The following is a 22,281-nucleotide window of genomic DNA, read 5'->3' as shown; positions in this document are numbered from 1 at the left end:
GTGCAAAATTGATGCAAAATTACAGCACAAAGCTGTCCAGAACCCTTAATCATACTATTTTTCACTGTGTATGGACATATTTACAAACGAATGTAAGGCTGCCACTTTCAGATCTAAAAGTTGATGTGTTTACTTCAAATTATTCTGAAAGGGTAAGCCATTGCAAAGATATGAGCAACAGATTAAGCTAGCATTTGATGATGCTACCATGGTGTAACAAATGAGTCATTCAATATATAAATTTCAATGTTAGTACAACACCAAGTATTCAGGCCATATACCTCAACAAATGGCAGACTGTATAAAACACACACATCCCTTCCACTGTTTGGGATAAGGACAATACTGATTGCACACAGCCAGCTCCTGCTTGTAAACTCAAAACATAACGTCTAATATTAGATGTGGTTATCACTGAACAGCACTCGATCAGCCAATTTAAGATTGTCATTCAGGCTCACAGTGCAACTCACATATTTGCTAGATGCAATATATCGTCAGACATAGGCAACTGTTCTTTGCAGGAAAAGGGAACATGTCCAGGCATTTTTGAAATAATCAAAAGTGATGGGACCATGGTTCCCTGAGCATTCTCCATGGCATACCCATTTCTCTATCAACTTCAATACCCTACTCCCAAACCCATAAGCTTTCATTTTACAGGCTAACTACTTATGTGGATCATTAACAAAAACCTTCAGAAAGTTCAAGTAAACCCCATCCACTGGCTTCCCTTTATCAACTCTGGTACTTTCATCCTCAAAACTCTCGTAGATTTTTCAAATATGATTTCTCTTTTGTAAATCAAGGCTAACTCTATCCAATCCTGTCACTGTTTTCCAAGTGTTCTGCTATTAAATCTTTTATAATGGGCTCAACCAGTTTCCCCACTATTGGTGTCAGGCTAAACAGTCTAATTCCCTGTTTTCTCTCTATATCCTTTTTTAAATATTGAGGTGACATTAGCTATTCTCCGATCAAATGAACTATTTTACATCTATGGAATCTTGAAGGATGACCACCAAAGCATCCATTATTTGTAGGGCCACCTGCTGAAGTACAGTGGGATGTAGATTATCGGGCCCTGGTGATTTATTGGCCTTCAATCCCATCAATTTTCCCAACATCATTTCCCTATCAAGACCAATTTTCTTTAGTCCCTCCCTCTGACTAGACACTGCTTCCTCACATTTTGGTATGGATTAGTTGTGTCCACCTTTGTGAAGACTGTTATGTGTAACATCAGGGACCATAACAGGGACCAAAAGGTGGTAAAGAAAGCCAGTCAAACAACTGTGTGTGAGGCTTTGAGAGGGGAGCAGTGCAAGGAGTGAGCTTGAGTTAATAGAAATGTTGTGATCGGAGAGAGAGATAGAAAAAAAGAGTGAGATTTGGAAGGGGTAAATAAATGAATAGATTGTGGATAGCAGGACAAGGCAGAAGGAAAATTGATTAAGTGATAATAAGCTAAGAGGAGAATGGCTGAACTGTACTGAAGCAAACCATCTGAAGCATAATTGGGGCATCTTCCTGGCTGGGCCATAAACAGGGATGCCATTGACATCACTAACCATGATGATAATAATTGTACTTGTAGGGAGTACAACTGAGGATCTTAAAAGGAGTGAGACCTCATATCTAGTCCTTCCTGTAACTGTTCTAAAGAATGTAATTCTTTAAAATTTTGCTATTTGTTAAATTGTAGACTGCTTGAGGATGGAACTGTTTTACAAAGAAAGGAGTGAGGAAGGAATTGCTGCACTTTTAAAAATCAAGTTGCTGAAACTTATTGTATTGAAACAAAGAACTGCTGATGCTGGAGATCTGAGGCAAAGCAGAAATTGCTGGCAAAACTCAGCAGGTCTGCAGCATCTGTGGGGAGAAAGCTGCCTCCATGTTTCAGGTCCAGTGACTCTTCATCAGAACTCAACACCTGCTGATGACTCTGACTAGTTCTTGGGGAGATGAATAGCTTTTGGGTGTGAGCATTATAGCGAGTAACCTCAGGCTTCCAGAAGGGAAGATGACTCCGTTTTCTCTCTCTCTCTCTCTCTCTCTCTCTCTCTCTCTCTCTCCTCCCCCTCTCACTTTGTCTGTCTCTCTTTCTGCAGTGAAATAACTGAAACTAAAGAAAACAATTTTCTTTTCTCTTACCAGTTGCTCTAAGTTATTGCTTTTAGTCAATACATCAGAGGCTTTATAATTTGTGAACTAGCCAATCTGTGCCTTCTGTGAAGTAGTTAAAGAATCTGAAGGACATGGGAAGCAAAATAAACCCTTCCATGGAATTCTGAGGACTGGTGTCATTTAACTCTTTTCCCAGTATCATTTATTCCCCTGTCTTCCTGTAAAACCATTTTTTCATCTGTGTCTGTCTGTAATTGTCTATCTAGGAGTTTTTAGAAGATGGTTAGAATATTAAGTATTAGACTTATATGTCAACAGTTCATAGATGTTTACTTGTTAAGTGGAGTAAAATAAACAGATAAATTGAGCGCTCTGTGAACTTTGATAAAAAAAATCAACTTCTGCAATGACTCTGGGAATAATGGGGCTTGATTTCCAACATGCCACCCCAGTGAGGCATAATGCGACATCTATCATACCAAGAAGTGGTCTTCTTTTACAACACTCAATTAAGAAGGCCTGTAGCTCCCTACACTTAAAGGGGATGGTGTCAGCAATTATCAGCATCATGAGCAGCAGTTCATCGCGAGCTGGCATTTTCCATGCAATAGCTGCCTCAGGCTTTTAATTTACTTGCCATCTGTAAAACTGCCCAAATTCTATCACTACTTTTTTTTTACCTTTTCAGAGGTGAGTAGCTGCCGAGTGACACAATTCTAACAACAGAGATAACAAGGTGTTGAGCTGGTTGAACACAGCAGGCCAAGCAGCTTCAGAGGAGCAGGAATGCTAATGTTTCAGATCTGGACCCCTCTTCGAAAATGCTCTACACCTTGTTATTTCAGATTCTCTGGCATCAGCAGTTCCTACTATCTTTGGAACATTTCTAACAATCCTGGGTGAGCAGCTGGCAGGCCTGTAAATGCGGTCCAAGAATTCAAATTCCCCAGGACTTGACTTGATTCTGTCAGCTTTCAATTCCTGGCCACCTACATCACCCCCCACCGGCAGCAGCCCCCACCCCCCCACCCTGTCCAACTCATGGCCAGACAATGCCTACTCCCAGTTAAAATGTTTTTTTTGCCTCCTTTGCTACCCTATTGAAAATGAGCAAGCCTGCTCATTTTTTGATGTTGGAGGGATAATGATGCTCACATGCTAAGTGCAACACTATGGAAAAACCATAAGCACTTTTTCACAATTATATGTACATGGTAAAGATTCTTATGTTGCCTTAATTTACAGCTGAACTCCTTACCTTTGTTGTTGTAAACATCAAGGTAATTTGGTGCTGAAAAGATTGTGATAAGTGAAGGGAAGCCTGTAGTTTGACTCTTCCTGTACATGCGATAGCTGAAAGGCAAATAAATTTAAGATTTTTATGCAATTACACAATATTATTTACACATGATTAGATTAAATTAGATTAGATTAGATTCCCTACAGTGCGGCAGCTGCAACTGGACACAATACTCCAGCAGAGGTTTAACAGGTATCTTGTACAAGTACAACATCACCTTCTTGCTCTTGTAGTCTATGGTCCTACTAATAAAGTTAAGGACACTATGCTTGATTAACTGGTCTCTCCAACTGCCTTGCCATCTTCATTAGTCCCAGTGCCTTGTCAAATTGGCACAACAACATTCTACCCTACATACAATAGTAAGAAGTACCGATGCTGGAGTCAGAGATTATACAGTGCGGAGTTAAAGGAACACAGCAGACCAGGCAGCATCAGAGGAGCAGGAAAGTCGATATTTCTACCCAACATGTCTTCAATACAAACTTTGAACCTTCCAGTGACAAATGTCCCTCCTCTGTCACCATGGCCTCGGTAGCATTTACCTCTTAGATTAAAACACATGCAGAATATTAATCTAATGCCTCAGCCATATCATCTGCCTCTGTGTGTAAATCTCCTCTTTGGCACTACCCCCTCCTTTTTCCACCCTTTACTATTTGCAGGCCTATTGAAGGCTTTGTGATTCTCCTCCCTGTTAGTTACCGATCTTTATTCATAATTCCTCTTTGCTTCTCCAGTATTCTTTTCATCCCCACTCTGAACCTTTTGGATTCCTCTTGTTTCTCAGTTGTATTTTCCACCTGACACCAGTCATAAGCACACTTTTTCTTCTTTATCATAATTTTTGTCTCCTTTGTCACCTCGAGTGCTCTGTCCTACGTTTTCCTTTTGAGGAAACGTGCCTAGAGAACCATTTCCTCTCTGAAGATGGCTCATTACTCAGTTACAACATTTTTTCACCAACTTTTCATTCCAATCAGAGATCTGTTTTTGCCCAGTGAAGTCAGCTCTCTGCCAACGGATGTGACTTACTGTTGACTGGCCATTGCCATTCTCCACCATCATCCTAAACATCATGATACAAAGATCACTGCCTCCTAAATGGGATGTTTAGCCCACCTCATTGTAAGAACTGGGTCAAATAGCACATGTTTTCTTGTTGGACTTGATACATAGCACTGCAGGAAATTCTTCCGAACACAATCTAGAAATGCCTGTCCCTTGCTTTCCCTTATATAATGAGTATCTCAGTCTATATTTGGGTAATCAAAGCCCTCTACTATTACTACACCATAATGTTGGTATCCTCTGCAATTTTACTGCAGATTTCTTCTTCCACATCCTTCTAGTCGGGGGGCCATTGGCTATACTAAGCAATGTAATTGCATACTTATTGTTCCTTCACTCTAGCCAAATCAATTCTATCCTTGAACTCTGTAGGGAGCCCTCTCTCTTCAGTATTTCAATGTTCACTATTAGCAGAACTACTACTCATTTCCTTCCTTCCTTTTTTTTTAATCTTTTCTAAATACCCTGTATTCCGGAATATTTAAGATCCAGGCCTGACTTTCTTTAAGATAGGTCTGTATTGTCAGAACATTATACTTCTATGTGTCAATCAGCTCCTTTAACAACTGAATTTTACTTACTATATCCGGTACATTCACAGACATACACAGTAAGCCGGATTTAAACTTCATTACTTTCTCCGTCACTCAGGATTCACCTATTACCTTATTATTTGCCTCAGTAAGTATTCTGTGGACCTGATAGTCTTCTCTAACATTGCCTCTCAGTTCCTACATCCTGTCAAGTTAATTTGAAGTGCTCCCAGGAGCCTTAGAAAAATGTTGTACAATGATTTCAGTCTCAGCTCTGTTCAGGTGCAGTCCATTCAGCTTATACAGATGCCAACTTCCATGGAGCCTGTCCCAAGAAGCTAAAGCTTTCCATCCTGCAGTGTCTTACCAACTCAGCATTCATCTGTCTGATCCTTCTATTTCTGTATGCATTTACATGTAGTACTTGGAGTAACCTGGAGATTACTATGTTCGAAGTTTAGTTTGCTAAGTATCGACCTAGCCGCTCAAATTGCAGAACCACATTCCCCCTTCCTTCCAAAATCATGGACACTCAAGTTATTGGGTATCTTTTTATTATGCTATATTAAAATGCAGAATAATTCATCTGGATTCCATATTCTGTTCTAATGCAAAGCAGTTGTGTAGAAAGATTGCAGTTTCAATTTTACTTTCAGCCTTATTTGTTATTGTTTTTGCCCAAAGTAATGAGCACTAAGCAGTGACAAATGCAGTTTTTAATACTTGACATGTTGCAAATTACTGTCATGTTTGGAGTTCATTTTTTGTTAGAAAGCATAAAAGAGGCATCAAGTGCAAATTGGAAAGAGGAATAAGTTGACAGCTTGTACCTTTTAGCAGCTTAATGTTCACTTTTAAGCACATAATCTTTTTTCTGTAGACTGCAGTTTAATGCTGGGTCATTTTATACTGAATAGAATCAAAAAACTACCGTCAGTATATTTTTACAAGTTCATTTTACTCTACTTCAGCATGACATATGTGGAGCTCAAAATTTGTGATTTGGAAAGATTATAATTAGAACTAATCTCATATAAAGGAACAAACACCATATTTGTCGGAATTCTAGCAGATTATGTCCAGAACAAGATATATTGATCACAGACACATTGGCAGATTTTCTGCCTGCATATCTTGTACCAAGGTGGTGCATTGGGAGGCGAAACTGAGAGTGGGCATTTCTGTGTTACTGTAAATGCCATGTACTTGCAACTGGAGAAAAGAACATTGTCCAGGATCAAACATAGGAAGATCAGTAAAATAATTATACTGAGTATGGAGCTGTTTGTAAACTTACCCTGCATCTTGTGCTTCATGAGCTCGAATAACCGATAATAAATTATTGTTCTGTAGGAATTCACAAACAGCAGGATAACTGAAAAAGAGAACGTGCACAATGTTAACAGTAAAACTTACCTTAACCGATTTTGTAACAGAGATTGGAGAAATGAGGACAGCATTAGAAACAGTATGGTGTAATATACTGAGGTCTTCTGCCAAGGAGCATATAAATGGACCTGAGATAATTTACCTTGGCAACTAAGTCCCGTAAATGCAAATATCTGATTGAATATCGCAGCTTATACTTTTTGGTATGTTATAGCTGAGACTAGAATGTTGTGCTCCACTATTTGTGCTAGATTTGGAATTTTACTAGTGAGCACAAAATTTGGAAGCTTCCTGAATTTAACAAGGTTAAGGATAATTAAATTGAAGTCTTGAAATCGGAAAACAACTCTAAAAATCCTTTGAAACAATTAAAAATCATTTCAATTCATTTTGCATACGCTTCATATCAGTCTAAAATAAATTTGGTTCATTGCCAGTCTAAGCTGTGACAAGTTGACACAAAACTTTCACAGAAGACGAATTCTTGCTGCATGGCCAGCATGTCTCAAACAGCGACATAATCAACACATTGTGGAAGGAGATAAAAATAACTTGCTACATGAGCGAAATAACTTTCACTGATCTCGTGACCACTGAGAGCGGCAGTTAGTCGAAAGTTACATGGTTTTCAAGTACTGCCGAATTTTACACATTACTAGAAAAATTATGAGTCAATTTTGTTTGATAATAACAGAGTGCAGCATAAATAAGCTAAATATGGTACCATATGTTCAAATCAGCCACAGTCACCAACTTATACAAAAATGAAGCATCAATTACTCATCTCTATCTAAAAGAGACTCGATCTTCATTTGCAAATGTTGATCAAAATGTGGTGGTATTGACACATTTAGCTAATTCCTCAATATTTGGACAACTGAACCATGATTGCATTATAGATAGGAATGTCTCAGGCCTAAGAGATCCTGCTATGACAGCGCATTAGAAAATATGAACTTACTCTCAAGAAGGCTATTGAGTTATGCAGAAGCTCGAACCATCAATCATCAGCTAAAGTGTATTAATACGATACAAACATGGCTTTGTATTAGGTTGAGAGGCATTCTATGCTGTGCAGGAATCACATACTGAAAGAAAGGAAGAAATATTTTCAGAAGAGTCAGCAGAAAGATGAAGACTTGTGGGCAGGATGTAAATATTGTGGAGAGCATCAGACAAAAGAAAAGGAAGCAGGTCCAATCTATGGAAAACAAAGCTTTAGCTGCTTGCATCATTTTGTATACAAGTGTCTAGTCAGAAAGAAACAAAACAAGCTTATAAAGATGACTGCTATACAGGCTTCAGCGTCTGAGTCTGATAAATGATCATAAACGATACAAGAGGTTGGCCTTGTCAGGTCCAAAGGTAATAACTAGTTTGTGACTGCTAGAATGGTGACTGCAGAGGGACAACATCAAAGAAAAATATTGCTGGATAGTCACCAAGGCTTTGTACAACTTCATGAACTTTGCAGACCCATGTGAAGCGGCTCATAAGATGAACCAAAATGGAGTCTTTGAAGGGAAGGTTGAGGCTATCTGATGGAATGATACTTATTCCAAGAAGACAAATAAAATTGAGAGCCCAGTGCAACAATAAGAATAAAGATCTGAAGATAAGAATAAAGAATAAAGTTTAAAGTAGGAGGCGCTAAGGAAAATTCACTCAAGACAGCTGAAGCAAGGCTAAAGCTTGGAGTGGTAAACACAAACACACCAGAAGAGATCTGAATGGCTTGACAGGCCACTAAGCCATTAACTGCTGAACAGAAGCACGGAACAGTTATGACACAAAAGGAGATCATTTAGCTCATTGTCGCTGCACTGACTATTTAGATCAGGGTTATTACCTAGTGCTAATCTCTTGTTTTCTTCCCATACCCATACACACTATTTCAATCCAAATGATCATCCAATGCTTTCTTGAATGCTTCAATTGAACTTGGTCTCATTAAGTTCCCAGGGTGTGCATTCCAAACCCTAAATACTTCCCGTGTGAGAAAAATGTTTTCTCACATCATCTTTGCTCCTTTTGCATATGGCATTAAATATATATTGTCTCAGCTGATGGTTGAAAACAAATTTTGTCCCTTAAAAGGACTGCAATTTATAAAGTAATCAAAATTTGTGATATGAAAATGAAAGGTCATTAGAAGTACTGGTTCCAAGTTACCTACATGTTTTCCATAATAATTAGTCACAGGATTAAATCTAAACATGGTGGTTGACTGCATTGGGGGGATAGTAAGTGTTTCCCTGATAACTCCTGAGTAACTATCAAACACATAGATGGTTAAATTACAACAAAGCTGCTCACTATCAATGGCAATGAAGTTATGTTTTGATTAAACTTAGGACATTGGCTCATATCTGAACACCCATCACATCTGTCTACAACGGGGCAGCAACAGAGACTTTAGGAATGAGGTGTATGTCAAAGTGCCTAGTTACAATGTTGGCAACATCAAGAATATTACCAGGAGAGTGATTGATATGCCCAAAGAGCAATGGAACTGACACAACAATGGCAATGACAATAGTCCACAGTTTCACCCCTCACAATCTCCCTTGCCCCTTCTCCTACATTACAGTGTGGATTGGACTCTGACACACAAATAATTGCCCCACCTTGTCTGGCTCTAAGCCCAGAATCAGAAAATGGACTTGAGTCGGTAAAGGTTGGTAAACATTTATGTGATAATCTTCATAAAAAGCTGATACCTGTTATTCTAAATGTCACTCACATAGGTTTGCCTGAGTGATGTTCGGTTCAGTTCTAAGCATTGTACACACCTTTGGTAGAACAAGTGACAACATGGTTGGCTTGGTTTACTGGTCACGGGTGGTCACTTCCCCAGTTCAGGGGAAGGTTTGACTGAAATATCATCTGGTGAATGATAATTAATACAAAGACCTCAGCCATAAATTAGATTGATTTGCCAAAGGTGAACTGAAAGGTTTAGACCTTAAGTTCTGAACTTGACAAAATCCTGGAATCGATTCAGGACGGACAGCTCAGCATGAGCCAAGATCTAACATGGACATTTTGAAGTTTAGCCACTGTAATAGAAAGCCATGCCTGGACCATAAATAAACTAATCCATGTAAAGAAAAATGTCTCAAACAATGTGGTCAGGAATAGGGTCTTCTGCACCGATTGGCCACGGATACTCAGGCAGATGAGGGAAAATATGAGACAAATTGATATGGCTGAGATAACAAACACACACTTGTTTAAGCTATCACAGTACAGGGAGTATGGCCTGTCTCTCTGCCAGGGCAGGGGTTCAACATGTTGAGGGATGGGTCATACGTAATAAAGTTAATAGACATTATTTTGGCAACACTAGTTGTATCAGTGTTGACATTAGACATTATATTGATTAGAAAATATATGAGACATCATATGTGCGGATTCATAAGACATTGTCACATTCAGTAGTGCTAAGATTATATAACCAGCAGCACTTTAGATAAATATAGTGTAGAAACTTCTTTGGTAGTGTGTCCCTATCAATATATGAGACAGAAGGAGGAATGTATGGGTTTAATGCAACAGCCAAACGTATGATAGAAACTATCTGGGTGCAGTGGAACCTGACTCACAATGCATATCTCAGTATAGGGAGATGTTGCATTACCACGTCACAGAGGAGTACCAAAACAGTAACAATTAGTCCTACAAACAGCCAAGTCTTGTGTTCATAATCAGAGGTGCCGGTCAGGGTGGGAAAGGGGAAACTGGTGGAAATCACAGAGGAGAAACAGTTGAAACCTAACATAATATCTTAGCCAAGTCTCCTGCGTAATTTAACGGCTGAACGCGTTCCAGGTATTCAGAATGGGGCCTATTAGAAAGATAGAATGGATTACACCTGACAATAACAAGTTAGGGTATCGGCAGATGAGGTCAGATAAATCCTACTTGATTTCAGGGCCTGTGGAATTGGGGATCAAACGTACGGATACAGACATGGTTTAGGATCAACTTCCTTGCTTTGGTATTGCCAGTGGTACTTAGAGTACTAAAAAGAGCACATAAGACAGGTCAGGAAGCCTGGGAGTTTTAGAATGTGGCACCAAAATGCATGAGCCAGGAATCTATATTGATGGACCACACAGGGTTGATGTAACTAAGTATCTTTACAACTTTAAGCTGGCGAGTATTTATGGGTTATGGAGCATAAGGAGAAAAGCACTGCCACCGAGTTGGCTACATTGGGTCAGGCAAAAGGCCAAAGTGGGGAACTTAAGGTGTTGCGTCAGTTTTAGTTTAGGCAAAATAATAAACAAAGCTGCTCCAGTACAGTTACAACACTGGTATCTACCCATCAATGTTGAAAATTGCCCAAGTACGTCCTGTACACAAAAAGCAGGACAAATCTAACCTGGCCAATTACCGCCCCATCAATCTACTCTCGATCATCAGCGAAGTGATGGAAGGTATCATCAACAGCGCTATGTTAGCAACAAGCAACATCTAGTGTTGATTCCACCAAGTTCACTCATTTCCTGACCACATTACAGCCTTGTTCAAACATTGACAAAATAATTGAGGTGAGATCAGAGAAACAGCCATTGTTATCAAGGCCATGTTCAACTGACTGTGGCATCAAAGAGCCTTAGCAAAACTGGAATAAATGGGTATCGGGGCAAATGCTCCACTGTTTGGAGTCAGACCTGGCATGTAAGAAGATTGGTGTGCTTGTTAGAGGTCAGTCATCTCAACTTCAGTACATCTCTAAAGGAATTACTTTGGATAATGTCCTACGCCTGACCATATACAGCTGTTTTATCAATGACCTCCCCTCTATAAGGTCAGAAGTGGGGATGTTAGCTGATGATTGCACAATGTTCAGCACCATTTGCGACTTCTCAGATACCAAAGCAGTCCATGTTCAAATACAACAAGATCTGGAAAATATCCACAAGTGGGCTGACAAGTAAAAAGTAACATTCCTGCCACACAAATGACAAGCAACAACCATCTCCAATAAGAGACAATCTCTCCAATGGTGTTATCATCACTGAATCCCCCACTCTCAAAGCCCTTGGGGTTACCATTGACCAGAAACTCAAGCTGTCCCAGCACATAAATGCAGGGCTCCAAGAGCAGGTCAGAGACTAGGAGTTCTGTGGTGAGTAATTCACCTTCTAATTCCCCAAAGCTTTTCTACCATCTGCAATGCACCAGATAGAAGTAGGATGAAATACTCCCCACTTCCCCAGATGGGTGCATCTCCAACAACTCAAGAAGCTTGACACCATCCAGGACAAAGCAGCTCATTTAATTGGCACCACATCCACAATCATCCACTCTCTCCACTACCAATGCTCAGTGCACACTGCTGTGGAAATTTGCCAAAGCTCCTCAGACAGCAGCTTCCAAACTCATGACCACTTCATCTAGAATGACAAGGACAGCAGATAGATGGGAACACCACCACCTGCAAGTTCCTTTCCAAGCCACTCACCATTCTGACTTGGAAATATCTCACTGTTCCTTCCGTGTCACTGGATTAAAATCCTGGAATTCCCTCCCTAAGGGCATTGTAGGTCAACCTACAGCACATGGACTGCAACTATTTGAGAAGGCAAATCACCACCACTTTCACAAGGACACCTAAGGACAGGCAATAAATGCTGACCAGCCAGCGGTACCAATGTCCCCTGAGAGAATAAAAGATTCTCTCAATTCTGAAAAGACGGCTGTGTCATTGATTTCAGGGTTAAACTTTTGTTATTTTGAAAGAACAATTGAAGAAACATCAAGAAATTGACTTCCTGACCAAAGTGTGTCTGCAATGATTCAGAGACAAATGTACATGAACAGTGGCTTGACCACAACAATGAGAACATTAGTCCAACAGATTCTGGAGAATTCTATGCTTTATCCATTTTGCCTTCAAGAATAACTGATTGATTCAAGTGTTCTTTTTTCAGAAAGCTAATCCTTGTGTTCCTAAGATGCTGCTTGGCCTGCTGTGTTCATCCAGCTTCACACTTTGTTATCTCGGATTCTCCAGCATCTGCAGTTCCCATTATCTCTGCAGAGAAATTTGTTTTGTGTTCTCTTCATTTGAAGAGTATGTGTACTTGCCACTTAATATTCTGGGGTTATTTAGAGCGATAAGCGTTTGTACTTCTATAATACTATACACGTTAATCAATTACTGCATCGTAATTGAGTACCTTTTGTTTTGATAAAAAACGAATAATTGTATTTGTTAAGAAACTTGGTTGACAGATCTTGTTGTTTAAAATCAGAAATAGATAAGATATATTTAATTGGTCATCCTGGTAACAGGAAAGAGATTTTATTTTATGTTTTACATTGTAATTTGAGGAGCTTTTGGGCTCAAGTAATGTTGTATTCCTCCAGCTTTGGTCATGACGCTAACAACTATTTCAAATTCATTTCAAATCATCTCAGCTCACCATCCGGTCTCACGATATACCATATTAATGATTTCTAGATAAATTATATACTTATGCATAAATTATAAACAATAATGAGCTTTAGCATGACGTTTTTAATTTTGAAACTAAGTTCTCCTCGATTCTCATTCTAATTGTAGTTTTCCAATTTTTTTTGAAAGAATCAGAGAGGAGAAAAATTGTGTTGATCTTTTGTACATCAATTCTTGACTATTCTATAAACAGATAATAGATTGGCATCCAGCAAAATAAGGTTAATACAATGCATTTTTTTTAATGTTTTGAATCGTACTGACATTAGGATATGCCTTGGAAACAGGAAATGTTAGCAATAAATCACTGCATTTAAATCAGCAAGCTGTTCCTTTTCTATGGATTTCAGCCTACTTTCCTCCTCATTATCTCTCCCTCTCCTCAATTCCCCCAGTAAAGCATTCAGTTATCTCTTGACTGTTTTAGGTTATCTGCCTCAGTGGCCTTTCCATGCTGAAAGTAACTCTTCCTGTGGTGTTCAGTTGCTACATTAAGAACTGCTTGATCCGAAAGTGGGTAGAAATTGCTTACAAGTTTTGCACAGGATCATTACTTCCAAACTTAGAGGATACACAGTACAAATTCTAAACTCAACATTCTGAACTTTTATAATATAGATTACAATTTAACAAAGTAGCTAATTATTATACCAACACCAAAATTGCAGTAATCTAATTAATAATGTATGATCTTCTCTTCAAGCCTTTATGAGTGACTCTACCACGATGGAGTTCATTTACTGGCTTATACTACCACAATATTTCAAATGTTTAATTCAAACTGTCACAAGACAAATCAACCATTCATTTAATAATGACATAACATTTCAGCTTCCTTATTCAGAGGACAATTATAATCAAGTTGCACACTGTACTTGGCATTAGCACACAAATTCAGATGCCTACCAGTATCAAGTCATGTACGTTATTCTTATCAAAAGCATCCTACATGACTGAAACATTATTTAAACAACAGTGGAAATCAAAAAAAAAATTTCCAGGTCCAATTAACAAAGGGGCAGATTTTGCTCCAGTGGGGCATCTAATAGTATTCCCCTTCATCTTCAGCTCAAAAGTCTTTTTGTCAACTAAGTTCTGAAAGTGCCAGCAAATAGCAATGCTATGAAAGAAACAGTTCCTAACTAATCAGGAGCATTGGGAAATCAACAGTTGAAAGTCTGAGAAGCAGGATGCATTAAAGAGGGTGGATTTATTGCGAAATTAGGCACAAATAAAAATATAAAGGAGAAAAAGTTTGAATTAGATTTAAAAACCTGTCATTTTAAAACTCTCTGATAATAATTTACAAACTAAAATACTGAGAACCAACAATTATAGTAGCTAATTGTAGTAGTAATAGAGAGATCGATTGACCGTCATTAACACATGTTATGGCAGGACGTAGGCAGGTACGCTGCGAGTCATTAGCCTTAAATTTGATCTGCTCACAAATGCAGCAGCTTTATGGCACTCAATGAATATTAATGTTATAGCTGAAAGGAAAATGACATTTTCCTTAGGTTAAAAGTGGAACATTGAAATTTGGATAGAAGCATATGGTATAATTCAATTTCAGAAGACTTTCAAAAAGCACCCACACAGTTCAATAAAAAAAAATGAGAGTACATGGAATTAGGAATAATATATCAGAATGGATTGAGAGGCGGCACAGGACAGAAAACAGGGAGTAGGAATAAACATGTCATTCTGAGGTTGGCAGGTGGTGACTAATGAGGTACTGCAAGGATCAGTGCTAAGGCCATAGTTGGATACCATTGATATAAATAGTGATGTGGACCAATTGTAATATTTCCAAATTTGCTGATGACGCAAAATTAGGTAGCAATGCAAGTCGTGGGGATTATGCAATGAGGCTTCAATAGATTTGGCTAAGTGAATGGCCAAAAATATAGCAGATGGAATATGAAATGAGTAAGTGTGGAGTTATCCACTTCCACAGAGAAAAAAACACTGAAAGACAAAATATGCTTTAAATGGGAAGATTCTGCAAAGTATTGGTGCCCAAAAGGACCAGGGTGTCCTTGTTGATTTGTCGCAAAGAGATAGAATGCTGATGCAACAATCAATAAAGGTGACAAATGGCATATAGGTCTTCATTACAAGAAAACATGAATATAAGAGTAAAAATATCTTTCTGCAACTGTTTGGAACCTTGTGAGACTATCTCTGGAATATTGTGCTCAGTTCCATCTTCTTATTTAAATGAGAATTATACTTACCAGAGAGAGAAAGTGAAATGGATAATTACCAGATGATTCACTGGGATATTAGGATTGTCTTATGAGGATATTTTGAGGAAATTTGGCCTGTGTTCTTTTGAAGAATGAAAGCTGATCACACTGAAACTTTAAAAATTCTTCAGTGTGTGTCTCAGTGGATAGTCTAGATCCAGGGGGCATAGCCTCAGTATGAAGGTTATGTCATTTAAGAGTGGGATGAGGAGGAATTTCTCCATGTAGAGGGCTGTGAATCTTTGGCATTTTCTGATTGTAGTAATTGAGCGTGTTTAATGTAGAAATTAATAGGAGTGAGGGAACCTCATCTGAAAGGCAGAGGACTGAGTCCAAGTCCAATATTTTAAACTTAAATAAGAGCAATTATGAGGATATGAAAGCAGAGCTGGATAAAATAAACCGACAAATTAAGTTTAGGATAGGTCAATATAGATGCAGTGGCATACTTTTAACGGATTATTTCTGACCAAACTAAAGAGATACATTCCAACAAGAAAGAATAATCCACGAGGTGGACTCACCACTATCTACAGCTAGCTAAAGAAGTTAAATTTTGTATCAGACCTTGGGGAGAAAGCATATAATTGTGCAAAGGGATACGGCAGATTTTACAGAAAATACAAAACAGCAAATAATTATCAATTTTTCCTCATTATCATCCTTGGACTCTAACTTACCCTCCTTATTAACCTTTTAGAGTGCAAGAGAAAGCCAACTAGAAATACAAAGACAAGTGGCAAAGGTTTCTGCAAATATAAAGAAAAGTTGACACAGTGAATGGTGGTCTTATAGAAAGCGAGGATGAGGAATTAATAATGGAAAGTAATAAGTTTGCTTTTTCATCTGTTTTCATGACAGGTCATTTAAGTATCAATCCAGAAATAGCTGTAACTCAGGAAATGGAAGGGAGGGAGGAAAACAGAAAATTACATTTAAAAGGGAGCACATGATTGGTGCAGCAGGCTGACAAGTCCCCATGTTCTGGTGGACTTAAAACAAATACTAGTCAGATGTTGGAGATAATGGGAACTGCAGATGCTGGAGAATTCCAAGATAATAAAATGTGAGGCTGGATGAACACAGCAGGCCAAGCAGCATCTCAGGAGCACAAAAGCTGACGTTTCGGGCCTAGACCCTTCATCAGAGAGGGGGATGGGGAGAGGGAACTGGTATCAATGTGGACTTCACCAGTTTCAAAATCTCCCCTTCCCGCACGTATCCCTAAACCAGCCCAGTTCGTCCCCTCCCCCCACTGCACCACACAACCAGCCCAGCTCTTCCCCCCCACCCACTGCATCCCAAAACCAGTCCAACCTGTCTCTGCCTCCCTAACCGGTTCTTCTTCTCACCCATCCCTTCCTCCCACCCCAAGCCGCACCCCCATCTACCTACTAACCTCATCCCACCTCCTTGACCTGTCCGTCTTCCCTGGACTGACCTATCCCCTCCCTACCTCCCCACCTATACTCTCTCCACCTATCTTCTTTACTCTCCATCTTCGGTCCGCCTCCCCCTCTCTCCCTATTTATTCCAGTTCCCTCTCCCCATCCCCCTCTCTGATGAAGGGTCTTGGCCCAAAACGTCAGCTTTTGTGCTCCTGAGATGCTGCTTGGCCTGTTGTGTTCATCCAGCCTCACATTTTATTATCTTATACTAGTCAGATGTTGATATATTGGTAATCTTCTGAAATTCACTAAATTCAGAAAGGTTTCTACTGGATTGGAAAATAGTGAATGTAATTCTTTAAAATAAATTCTTTCCGATGCAGCTTTGATTATTTTACTTAAGAAATGATGTAAATATTGGAGGAAGTTAAAAGGAGGTTAAGTTTTTTTTATACCTACAATGGGTAGGTTGTCTTATGAGGAAAGGTTGGATTGGCTGGGTAAGAGGCATGACAAATAAGCAGGTTATTTAAATGGTGAGAGATTGCAGAGCTCTGTGATGCAGAGAGATCTGGGTGTTCTAATGCGTGAACCATAAAAGGTTAGTATCTAGATTTAGTCAGCAATTAGAAAATCTAACAAGATGGCTGGACCCAGTGGCCTAATGGATGAGGCACAGCTCTCCTAAGGCTGAGGTTACGGGTTCAAGTTCTGTCTGGGATGCTCTGAATTCTGTTGTGAAGCGCTGCTTGTTTTGGCGGCACGGTGGCTCAATGGTTAGCACTACTGCCTCACAGCGCTAAGGTCCCAGGTTCAGTTCCACCCTCAGGCAACTGCCTGTGTGGAGTTTGCACATTCACTCTGTGTCTGTGTGGATTTCTTCCAGGTGCTCCGGTTTCTTCCTCCAGTCCAAAGATGTGCAGGCGAAGTGGATTGGCCATGGAAAATTGCTCATAGTGTCCATGAATGTGTAGATTAGGTGCGTTAGAGGGGGATGGGTTTGGGTGGGTGCTGTGAGGGTTGGTATGAACTTGTTGGGCCAAAGGGCCTGTTTCCACACTGTAGAGATTCTATGTTATTGCTCATTGTGAGCAGAATTGAATAGAGAAGTAAGAAGGTTATTGTTCAGTAATATAGGGCACTGATGAGATTACGTCTGGAATACTGTCTGTCGTTTATCCTACTGTCATGTCAGACCTTTAGGTCAGAGATTCCATTGTCCATCAGCATGGGTGACCCCAAAGTACTGCAGTGGTTTGCCATTGCCTACTGCACGAACGCCTCTCATTATTACAGCTGATCATCAGGCGTATTGGGAGGATTTACAGACTGATAACCAATAATGATACAATTGCATATTCCATGGCCAACAACTCCTGGTATGGGACTTGAACCCAGAGGTCGGGAACCTACCACTGTGCCACAATATCTCCTACATAAAATCATTATTTAAAATACACTTACTGATTATAAAAACAAAATACTTCACTTAACTTCTGTCAAATGTTTCATCCATTTACAAACAAAGTATTTATATTAAAAGCATCATTTCAAACAGTTTACAAACATTTGGAGCGTTCAGTTGAAACTGTGATCTAAAACTCACCCCATTGCAATAAGGAGACATTGTGAAATCAGTCACATTGCATAAATCACAAAATGATAAACCTCAGGTTTTCTTCAAAAGACAGAGTGAAATAGCAAGAATTGATGTTTATTTTCCCTTTGCTCACAGCCTTTTACCCAAAATGTTAGCAAATGAGATATTTAAATCTTTTGACAGCTCCAGTGATGGTTTCACACTTCCAGTGACAGCTTCACAGTTCGATTGGCAGCTTGACAATTCCTTTCATAATCGACACTTTCAATTCATTAATACACTTTTATGTACACTCATTCCTTTAACAATCCCAAAGGGCGCTTGACATCTCCCAAAGGTGTCCATGGACCTGTCCAAAAGGGCATCTTATCACTCCAAGAATTACTAACAATCTGAGCCCTTCAGTACCACACAACTCCATGTGTATAGACTTTGGTAACTTTCCTTGACTGTATAAAGCACCAAACTCTTGCAGAATTGAAGCAAAGGGCAGAAGAAATCAAACAACAATTAAACTTTAATTTCTATACTGCTGATGGGGGCAGAGTGGGGCTGGGGTGAAGTTGCTGGGCAATGATGGGAAGGATACTAATTGCTGCTAAGCATTCATTCTGTGTGAGACTAAGTACCAGTACGAGGTAGCATGCAAAGTGCAAAAATGACACCACTGGTGATTTTCTAACCTATATGGGTTAAAGACAATTTCTCATTAGTTTACATTATTGATGCGTCAAGCTTCCCTAAGTGTTTAGGAGTCAAAGGAACTCATTTTGTTTATTGGTTATAAATATGTTGGAGGTGGAAAATGTCTTTTGATTGGGTGAGACGATTGGAGGCAGAGACCATGTAATAAAACTTCAGAACTATGTCCAACTATAAATGTGGGAGGAAGGAAAGAGAGAGGAAGCAGACTGGAGATGGAAGGGTACAGCATTTGACAGAAGGACAGAGGAGGGATTGGGTGACACTGAGGAAGTTCTAACTCTGAATTAAATGCATCTTTAATCCTGGCTCATTTTTTTTCTCTTTTTCTCTCAGCAGGCTCCAGATTTTTGAACAGTTCTCCTTCCAGAGTTATAACGCTGGACCCATCTTACTGAACAATAGCTTTCTTAGACTGAACTGATGAGGTATCTGCCACCTCCTCATTGATGCGGTTGGAAGTGACAGACCAGGCCACAGTCTTAAGAGAAAAGAACTAAAAACAGAATTGATGTTTCAGGATTTAAATCAGCGAGTAACTTTTCACATAAAGTTTAGTGGAAATCTGGAATGGGTCTCCCAAAATAGTGTGGATGGTAGGTTAATTAAAATGTTCAAATGTAGGGATCAATAGATTTCAGTTACGCATCAATCATGATCTAGTTTGTACGGTAAAGCAAGACCAAGAGGCTGAGTGGTTTATTCTTATTCTTAAGATCTTACTAAGGAGAAGTTAATTGTGATATTCAGACAAAGTTAACAGACAACTGTAGCAGGACAGTTGTGCCAAAAACCACACGACTGCTCACATCCGTTGAACACCTAATCCATCAATTAATTTAACTTTGTATCTCATCTATGCATTTTTTAAAAAATGTAAATGTATGTTGTCATGAGTTCATTACGTACAACTGTGAATGGCATATTGTTATTTATCTATGCTAAAAGCTGAGGAAGACATTTTAAGATCGCAATTTAATGGCATCATAAAATTTATGCAATCCAACAAATGCTGAGTATTGAATTACCCTCAATTTAAATTCCACACCATATACAGATATTGTAAATGCTAACATAGTTGGGTGTTAAACTGCTGAGAATGCAATGAAAAAACAGTTTGATAGCTTACATATTTAAGATTTGTTTTTGCTGCATCAATAACAGGTAATAAGAGAGCTGACTGCACCAAATGAGTGCAACACACTTTGTTTTGTTGATACAGCAGCATTTGTATAATCATTTACTGGAAATTCTTCTTCACATAAATTATTTCTGTTTCAAGTAATATGCAAGTAATTAGCATATTTCTGCCATTCAAGACTGTCGATTTATACAGTTAATGGTAGGACTCTGGGAAGTGTTGTTGAAGTGAGAGTCTTGAGATGCAGGTACATAGTTGAAATTGAAAGTGGTGACACAGCTAGACAGGGTAGTAAAGATGGTGTTTGGCATGGTTGCCTTCAATGGTTAAAGCACTGAGTATAGGAGTTGGAACATCATGTTACAGCTGTACAAGACCACTTGTTAGGCCACTTTGAGATACTGTGTACAATTCTGGTCATCCTGCTAGAGGAAGGATGTTGTTAAACTAGGAAAGGTTCAGAAAAAAAAACAAGTATGTTGCCAGGACTGGAGGGTTTGAATTATAAGAAGAGGCTGGATAGGCTGGGACTTTCCCTACAGCTACGGAGGCTGAGAGATAACCTTAGAGAGTTTTAAAGAAACGATGAGGTGCAGAGAGAAGGTGAGTAGCCAAGTCTTTTTCTAAAAGTCCAAAACTAGAGGGCATAGGTGAGAGGGGAAAGATTTAAGAGAGGCCAGAGTGGCAACTTTTTCACTCAGAGGGTGGTCCCTATATGGAATAAACTACAGAGGAAGTGGTAGAGGCGAGTACAATTACAACATTCAGAAGATGTTTGGACAGGTACATGAATGCTGTTACAGAGGGGGGAATGGTTGAACTCCTCTGATATTAAACCAAAACACAAGACCCAATCTGTTATGAGGGAGTAAAGGTTCCCTTCTAATAACTACCTCCGAAACACCCAGAGAAGCTTGCCAGTCCCATCGTAATCTGCTAAAATAGGGGTTAAAAGAAAGAATATCCCTGACCTACTTTATAAATAATAAGAAATAATTTATTTAACACTAACAATAAACAAATTAACCGAGTTACTAACAAGCCAAACAATTCTGCCCCAGGCTACTAACTACTCCCTAACTGGTCTAAATTCTACTGGAATGCTGTTCAAATAACCACAAGTTCCACTAATATAAACTCAATTAATAAGACAAAAATTAATTAAAACTTAATGTCTCCAACTTCACACAGACTGTCCTCTGGAATGCTCTGCCTTTTCCATTACTCCACAAACACCTTTCTTCTGCTGACTGTATTGTCATGGATGTTTTCTCTGTGAGGGCTCTTCGCTAAAAATGCCGTGGTACCTTTTCAATAAGATGATGCTTTCCTAGAGAGCTAAGTGATTTCTTGTGAGATTTCTCAGATGGTGGGCTTGCTCTCCTATCAGATGACAGTTCGCTCTTTCTTGATTTTCGAAATGTCCTGTTTTTATATATCTCCTGGTGACTTATCAGTTTCTTATAATATGGTGGGTTTCAGATTGCCAAAGCCATCAGTTTTAAATTCAATTGACTTTTAGTATCTAATGACTTGGTTTAAATTGATAGGCTAAATTTTAAAAGATTTGTTGTCTTGATAAAATGCTGCTTGGCTGTTCCATACAAAATGTTTCCATTCAGGCACTCTCTGTATGCAGTACTTGTAAACTTTCAAGCTCAGACAAAGCACAAGGGACCAGGTACTCTTTTCCTCACTATCACTTTTTTTAACCAAGCATTCTTACTTCCTGCCTTCAAATTCATGAGAACATAAGAACCAGGAGCAGGAGTAGGCCATCTGGCCCTTCAAGCCCGTTCTGCTATTCAATAAGATCATGGCTGAATTTTTCATGGCCTCAGTTTCATTCACCCGAGCTCTCTCCATAATCGTTTACTGTTCAAAAAATTATCTACATTAGCTTTTAAAACATCCAATGAGGAAGCCTCAACTACTTCACTCGGCAGGAAATTCCACAGATTCACAACTTTTTGGGTGAAGAAGTTCCTCCTCAATTCAGTCCTAAATCAGCTCCCTCTAATTTTGAGTCTATACCGTCCAGCTCTAGATTCACCCACCATTGGAAACAACCTCCCTGCTTCCATCTTATATATTCCGTTCATAACTTTCTTTGTTTCTATAAGATCCTCCCTCAATCTTCTCCAATGAATATAATCCCAGTCTATTCAGCCTCTCCTCCTTAGCAAGCCCTCTTAATTCTGGAATCAACCCAGTGAATCTCCTCTGCACCCCCGTCAGTGCCAGTAGATTCTTTCTCAAGTAAATACTCTACCCAACTTCATAACAATAGGAAAGGCTTAAAGGAATAC

General features: G+C 39.2%; 1 protein-coding gene across 5 annotated transcripts in view; it reads right to left on the bottom strand.

Moving 5' to 3' along the window:
• Positions 1 to 22,281, bottom strand: part of ppp3ca (protein phosphatase 3, catalytic subunit, alpha isozyme) — a 490,580-nt gene that overhangs the window by 48,337 nt on the left and 419,962 nt on the right. For all 5 annotated transcript variants that reach the window (XM_048543081.2, XM_048543080.2, XM_059650712.1 and 2 more), the window contains 2 exons: positions 6,329 to 6,406; positions 3,386 to 3,480 (listed from right to left, as the gene is read on the bottom strand). In XM_048543081.2, coding sequence (XP_048399038.1) covers positions 3,386 to 3,480; positions 6,329 to 6,406 — 173 coding nt within the window. The remainder of the gene's footprint in view (positions 1 to 3,385; positions 3,481 to 6,328; positions 6,407 to 22,281) is intronic.

This window comes from Stegostoma tigrinum, chromosome 13 (assembly GCF_030684315.1).
Source record: "Stegostoma tigrinum isolate sSteTig4 chromosome 13, sSteTig4.hap1, whole genome shotgun sequence".
NCBI lineage: Eukaryota > Metazoa > Chordata > Chondrichthyes > Orectolobiformes > Stegostomatidae > Stegostoma > Stegostoma tigrinum.
The sequence above is the reverse complement of the archived record's forward strand: the minus strand, read 5'-3'. Positions and strand labels throughout refer to the sequence as shown.